Source organism: Thalassophryne amazonica, chromosome 12 (assembly GCF_902500255.1).
Source record: "Thalassophryne amazonica chromosome 12, fThaAma1.1, whole genome shotgun sequence".
NCBI classification, from domain to species: domain Eukaryota; kingdom Metazoa; phylum Chordata; class Actinopteri; order Batrachoidiformes; family Batrachoididae; genus Thalassophryne; species Thalassophryne amazonica.
Window position 1 is genome coordinate 90,879,482 of NC_047114.1, and position 7,420 is coordinate 90,886,901.

General features: G+C 38.9%; 1 protein-coding gene across 4 annotated transcripts in view; it reads right to left on the bottom strand.

The window, feature by feature from the left end:
- Positions 1–7,105, bottom strand: part of ss18 (SS18 subunit of BAF chromatin remodeling complex) — a 43,934-nt gene extending 36,829 nt beyond the window's left edge. For 3 of the 4 annotated variants that reach the window (XM_034183099.1, XM_034183101.1, XM_034183100.1), the window contains exons 1-4: positions 6,917–7,105; positions 3,189–3,265; positions 2,972–3,056; positions 1,580–1,736 (exon numbers count right to left, since the gene is read on the bottom strand). In XM_034183099.1, coding sequence (XP_034038990.1) covers positions 1,580–1,736; positions 2,972–3,056; positions 3,189–3,265; positions 6,917–6,985 — 388 coding nt within the window. In that variant the 5' untranslated portion in view covers positions 6,986–7,105. The remainder of the gene's footprint in view (positions 1–1,579; positions 1,737–2,971; positions 3,057–3,188; positions 3,266–6,916) is intronic. The other variant, XM_034183102.1, reaches the window with a different exon arrangement.
- Positions 7,106–7,420: the final 315 nt, after the last annotated feature.

Below are 7,420 nucleotides of genomic sequence, written 5' to 3' on the forward strand. Positions count from 1 at the left end.
ACGCGAGCGACAGGTTGCCATGTAATCCCTATGGAACGACGCGTTTTGGCGCCTAGTCACGCAGCGCGATGTGATGGACGCGAATGAAGCGACGTGAGTGAAGCGATTTTGAGCGACTGGCGCGTTTGTGGCGCGATATTGTGTCGCGTCACGTCGCGTTGCCCTCCTCCCCAAGTTGAAAAATCTGAACTTTTTCGTCTTGTCGCGCCGCGATGACCAATCAAGGACTGAATATGTAGTGACGTGGAGATGTCTGGAGTTTGACAGAAGATATGAACTTGTCCTGTATCTGGTAGCAGCCTGTAAGCAGGACTTATGTCTCTTTTGTCCTTTATTTCACAATTATGACAGAGTTTTTGGAGCGAGCAGGAGCCCCACAGCAGCGGGAGCGGAGTTTCTTTCTCTTTTTATTTTACGTGCGCGCAAGCGAATTGTCCATGGAGATTATTTTACTTATTAACTACACAGATGTATAATAAGACAAATGGTGAATGGTTTCTAAACACAATTATGACAGAATTTTTTGGGGAAGAGCGAGCAGCCCCACAGCAAGCAGCAGAGTTTTTTTTCTTTTTATTGTTTACATGTGCACGCGTGAACGGGACAGGAGGTCCTCAAACTGGGTCTCACAGAGGCGGAAGGACCGCTGAAAGCGGCCGTCATCCAGACGCAGCTCCTGCAGCAAATGATGATACTCCCTGAATTGGGAACGTCTCATGACGTTTGTCAGCTTTCCACAACAACTCGCTCCATGTGATCAAGGTCCATCATGTTAACCTGACTGACAACCGGAGCCGGCGAGCGGAATGGAAGCTCCTCCTATTTGATGATGCACAGGGGCGAATTTTCGCAGCAAAAGCAGAGCGACACACCGGCGATGGTGGCGCGTCCGTCGCCACGCGACCCCCGCAAATTTGTGGCATCTGATCACGCCCGGTGTGAACGCGGCATTAGAGATAGGGTGAGGAGCTCAGTCACTCGGGAGGACCTCGGAGTCGAGCCGCTGCTCCTCCACATCGAAAGGAGCCAGTTGAGATGCGATAATATATATATACATATATATATACATACACATACACACACGCTACAGATTTATGTCATTAAATTGGATATGTTGGAATTTCCTTTGACTAATCACTGCAGACTTGGAATATAAACACAAAAATCAAATGCCCCAGATTCATAATCATTTACAGGTATACTGGAAACAAAGTGTGTTTGGACATTTAATCATTCCATTCACATGAGAACACTAAAAAACAGAAAAAAGTATTTGTGTAGAATTTGAATTGAGGCCTTTCTTTTACAATCAACATTGTTAAGTGCTTCAACAAACGTAAAATATTTACATTTGCATCAAACCTGAGCAACACAAGCTGAGGAGGAGAAAACTATAATCAAAAGGAGTAATGTCTAAGACCACCAAAGCCAGCAAATGGATGACATCATCTCTCAGCAAGCCAACCTCTTTCACAGCTCTGAGGTGTTGCTAGGCAACCCAAGAGAGACAAGGGAATCAAAGGCGAAGACGGGGGTATGAAGGAACAGACAAGTGAGTGGGGTGCAGGCAGACACTCACCAGGCATCTGTCCATTCATCTGGTTCTGCATGTGTGGGGCTGGGGGGCCACCGCTGACCATACCCTCAGAGGGCATGTTGTGGCTGTGAGGAGGCTGAGGGGGTGCTCCACTTTGGCTCATCCCACCAGGGCCCATGGGCATGTTTTGAGTGGGTGGCTGGAGGTGCAAAACACAGACACACATCAACTGTCACTGAAACACAACTGACCCTAAGCCATGCAAAAAAAAAACATCATGAAAACAAAGACTTAACCAGGGATATTTTACAATATTAATCACGTCAGTGTTACTTTAATCAGGTACTTTAGTCAATAAAGGAAAATACAGATGTTGTCAAGAAGACTACCATAAAAAAGGACAAAGGAAGATGCAATTATACTGAGAACACAAAATAAAATTATTATTAATTAATCATGGAATGGACACTACTGGGAGATAGAATTTTTTTTTTCTTCCCTAAAGAAACCGAAACATTTTTCAAACAATTAAGACACAGAAAAGCTCAGACGTCTGGTACTTCTTGGAGTCACATCTAATCAGCAACAATCCTTATAAAAATTACCTTGAACTTCTTGTTCTCAGCTCTTGACATGACTCATGTATATTGCTTTGAGGTGACATATTATGGCTTAGTGCTGTATCAAGAGTGCAAATAAATATGTATGTAAGTCTGCAGTAACAGGTGTCAACATTCTAGGAACCCCAGTCCACAATGTTAGAAAGAGTTCTGTAATGCACTGTAATTTACTTTATATCACAAGACATTCTTTGGGTCCTGATGTGTATTGTCAGGGTTCTCTCCAGGATTTTTTTCAAAGCATAGGGGGGGACCTCCCAAGAATCCCAATCATCCAACAAAGATTGAAAAATTTTTGAGCTGTCAGCAGATTCTTTGTTGATTTGACATGGAATGACCCTATAACAGGGGCTTTCAAAGAACAAATTAATAGCTCCCCACCCCCCACCCCCACAATTTCAACATCTTCGCGTTTCTTTTTATTCTTTTACACATTAAGCACATTTTAAATATATTTAGGTGTTTTTAAGGAACTGTCTATGCATTGACACATTTTACAGCCTTTGTAAACATTTTAAAGAACTTTCTATTCTTTCACACATTTTACACCCTTTTCAAACATTTTAAATGTATTTTTTAAAAACTGTCTATTCTTTTATTTTTACCTTGTCATATTTTAAACATTTTAAATGCCTCACAGTTTGAAGACCACTTCCCTATAACAATGAATAATGTGAAGAGAATTTTTCTCACATTTAGCCGAATCAGTTATTTTTCCCCATCAATAATGCTGTTTATATGTATGGTATTCGAGTTGTTGGTGTATTCGATGTTGTTCTAACCAGGTAATCAGTCAGCTTGAACGAATACTTACAGCAGGAAGAAGAGACTGCATGTTTTGATTGGAGTCTGCTATCGTAGCAAGGTACACTAAATTTCTGTGAAGCATCTGTTGATACCTATTAAAACAGAACATTATGAATAAAAGCAATGATTAAAAAAATGGCGATGTCAACATGATGGACACGCACAGAGAGAGAAACATTGACAGCAAAAATCCAAAGAAAAGAGTGAGGATGTACATGACTTACTGTGAACACTCTGCTGTTTTGCCCTTGCTTTGGAAATCCATGATACACTGGATAAGGTGGTTGTTTTCATCAAGTAACTACAGAAGCAAATGGAACTGGTAAAAATCATGATTTATTAACAAGGTAAAATATCAAGTACAGCAAGTGAAACTCAACAACAATGCTAATGTTTACAACAATACACCACCCTACATGCATTATCACTTTTTGAAAGTTACTGAATATCACAACTATCATAATAGTTGCAGCAAGAATTATTTTTTGCTGTAAAAAGTTCAAGTACAGTTATAATTTCATCCCTTTTCATTCAAGTGTTAGAATGAATTCCCAAATCACACAAAATTAATATATGCAGAAGAGTTTTAAAATTCAAGTCAAGGCTTACTTGTCTAAAAAGGAAATAAATAAATCTGGTCAATTTTCTGTTTACTAATAGAGTGATGATGCAGTAGCCAATTACATATTATTATTATTCAATATTTTAGACATATCTGGTTTCGATAAATCCATGTGTCCAATGTGATTTTATACATTTTAGTTGACACAAATACATCACATTATGTGTATTTTTATTTTGCTAATGACCTATGTTTACTGTCTCAAACTCTCTGGGAAGTGGCTATTTAAAGAGGCTATTTCAATGGTTACAATCAACTGCTGTTATAGTTTAATTTCTGGTTTTTCAGTGGTCACTGCCCAGCAGGCAAAACATCTCTCACAGTAGACAATCATTTTGTCAGTTGCTCAGAGACACATTTTGCCATTTATTTTTATTTTTTTTTGGGGGGGGGGGGGGGGGGGGGGCTTATTCCAGCAGGGTACAATTCCAAATTTTATTTGAAAGTAGCGGACCCTTGTTATGGATAGAACCTCTTGTTATGGTTAAGGGTTGTGGTTAACATAGTTTAAGAATCTATGAACCAATAGGGATACTTCCCATGACATCATGAATCTGGTCATGTGGGTTTGTTGACTAGCACGATTGGCAAAAAAGCTGTAGCGTGACAATAGTTTTTACTGGTGTCGCAGGGTTGCATAATAATGCCAGTCAGTTGCTGCGTTATTAACTGCACCACTCGTTTCCTGAAGGGTTCAGGGATACATTTCCTAAGGACTGCTGATCGGAACCCAAAACATCTGCGTGGATTACTGCAATTCAATGCAAGAACTGGTTGCTGGAAGCTCACTCCCCTGTATGTGGTACCCACTTCATGTCAGGTTAAGTCACGAGTACATTTAAATTTCTTTGTCCTATATTTCCTTATTTTACTGCTCAGAAATGTCAAAGGAATAATTTTTTACTTATGTTTGGCACGCCAATCCAATAAAGTTCCTCACTTTCCACTGAGCAGTAATATATTTACACCATATATTGACATCCATTGTTGGAAAATGTATGTGGTCTTTTCAAGGGGATGATGAACTTGTCTGTCTGCTTAAGACATTAATTAATGAAATTTCTGTCCAACTTCAAAATTACACATGAATCCATCAACAGCCCAGATATCACATTTTTACACCAGCATTTAACCGCCGAATCGCTTCCTGAACTCGAAGACGCCATGCTTTCTCTTTTTCGTGGTGTCTATTTATACGCATTCTTGCCAACCACGCCAATGTGCATGCTTGGATGTGATGTCAATGTTTGTAAACAAGAAGTATCCCTATAGCAAATACATGTACAAGTACATAGCCTCACGATCACGTGACCTATATTTCACATTTTGAGAGATGCTATGTACCAGTACAATTCCACTATAAGAATACAGCTACTATGACTACGAGTAGCTACTGCCTTATGCTGGAAAGGAGTATGATAGCTAGTTGTATTTTATTTCTGGAGTATAAAGATCATCAAAATGTGTTACTGCTATGATGCATATTATGGATTGCACTGAAATTTAGAGGTGGGTGGATCGATCCTAATATCAATAATATCGATACCAACACTGGTATTGATATTGAATGATCCTCGTGTAAAAAGATCGCTACTCAAGCGTTTTCTCTCTCTCGCACACAGATTCATCAAAGTCTACTCTCTGTCTGTATGAGCAGTGCTGCGCTGTCACACAACATGGAGTAGCGCAACCTTGTATTGTGGTTTGTCAGCCCTTGACCTCAGGAGATTTTGTTTTAAGTTGTGTTGAATGATTTTTTTTTAACAAAAATGTTGATTGTAGAGCCCGACCGATATGGATTTTTTGAGGGCGATGCCGATAACGATATTTGGATGAAAAAATGCAGATAATCGATAAATCGGCTGATTTCCCGATAGTCGATAAATCAGCCGATATTTTTTTTTTTTAATGAATAAAATGTTCTTTTTTGGACCCTTAACAAAAAAGGTATGAGCTAAAAGCTGAAGCTTTGTCCTCATATTGATTAACTTTATAACAGAGAAGAATTTTCAAGTTTAAAAAAATGCAATCAAGAATTAAACCTTTGTGAAATTAGCAAATACATATCCTTAAAAAGAGTTGTGAAATACATCTGATCTTGTACCTCTTGTTGCTGCAACTTTAGATATAGGTTCAGGATAAGGATATAGATCCTGATAAATTTACTTGTATGCTTTTGTCAGCCATCAGTGCAGTGTGACGGCAAACTACGGGGGCCGGTGATGAACACATTTCAGCAGGGGTGTAAACAGCTCTCAGTTGAATGGAGTCAGAGCTCCATCTACTGGACAAACGGTGCAAGGACATCTTACATTGCCGACACAAACATTATTTCAGTAACTGTTCTGTTTATGAGAAATTATCGGCGTTCTATCGGCAAAATTTCAGCTGATAGTGAGTACTTTGAAAAGGGCTTATATCGGCCGATATATCGGTCGGGCTCTAGTTGATTGTGATAATAAAGTATTTTGTTGTCACAATATTTGGCGAAATTCTATCAAAGGTCTTTTGGATCCTTTGGATCTATGAAGCTTAAATATGAAAAAGTATCGTATCAATATTGGCAATACTGGGCCTGTCTTTACTTGGTATCGGATCAATACCAAAATTCCCGGTATCGCCCACCTCTACTGAGATCCTCTCTATGACACCAGAATTTCTTAACATAAACATTGTTATTATTGGAAACTACACACAAGCTGTCTGATATTAAGTAATTCTCACCAAATAACTTCTAATCGTAATATATCAAGCCAAATCATTTTAAGTTATCTTGAAGCTATTATTTATATACTGATGTGTGCTTTATGTACAAACTGTATATCTTATTCTTGTACTCTTGTCTTAGTGTGAATAGGTAGGTGACTGAGGCATCATTGCGTCAGGTGAAAGAGTACAATAAAATGTAGTCAATTTACCATTTTATGTAACAAAATCAAACCCTTACGTTATCTTTATCTAAAGCTAAGTTGAAGACATTCAAACTCCCCTTTCACAACAACAAAAAGAAAGACGTGAGCATTTTAGTGAATGGTGCGATTGAAGCTAACAATAGAGACGTCTCGCTAGCTCACGAAACCAAGGGCCTTCATTCAATTAGAATAAAAATTCTACATTTGTCCGGACAAATGCACATCACAGCCGTGGTCTAGGCACGCCGTCGTACCTCAGGACAGGTTCATATTCACCGCGCTCTGACCCTCCGTCATTATTCCTAATCTATTTCACTGCTGCACTCGGATAGCCAATGCTAACTCTGATTAGCCACACGGCTAGTAGCACCCGATTGCATAGCATCCATCCTGAGCGGCACTAAAAAGGATGAATTACCTTTTGAATGCCAGCTGGTGTTATGTCTCCTTTCCCACGCTGTCTGTGAGGTGCAAACGCCACCGACATGGTGATACACTATAAAACTCAGCCTGACTAAAACATAAAAGCCAAAAGTAGTTGAGCACACTTCACAAAATCGGTACAGCTCACACAGTTCTGAAGAGGATGGTTTTGGAATGTGGCGGCCCGTCGTAAGGGGGGTTTGAGACAGTTTTAAAGAAAAAAAGATAGTTATTCTTTGTTCTTTGTGCCTAGAAAATTGTTCTTTTAAAATTAATTTACATTAAATTATTGTATTTATGCACGTTCATTTATAACGTTGATGAAAAGAAAATATATATTTTCAAAGAATCCAAGCTGTTACCTTTTTTAAATAGTGGAATAGTCTCACTCCAAAGGAAAACGCGAAACGACCAAATGTTTGGAATTTTACATTGTAAATTTTATGGTAAAATTGACTTTTTAATTTAAACATTTTACAGAATTTTTACAGGAACCAAA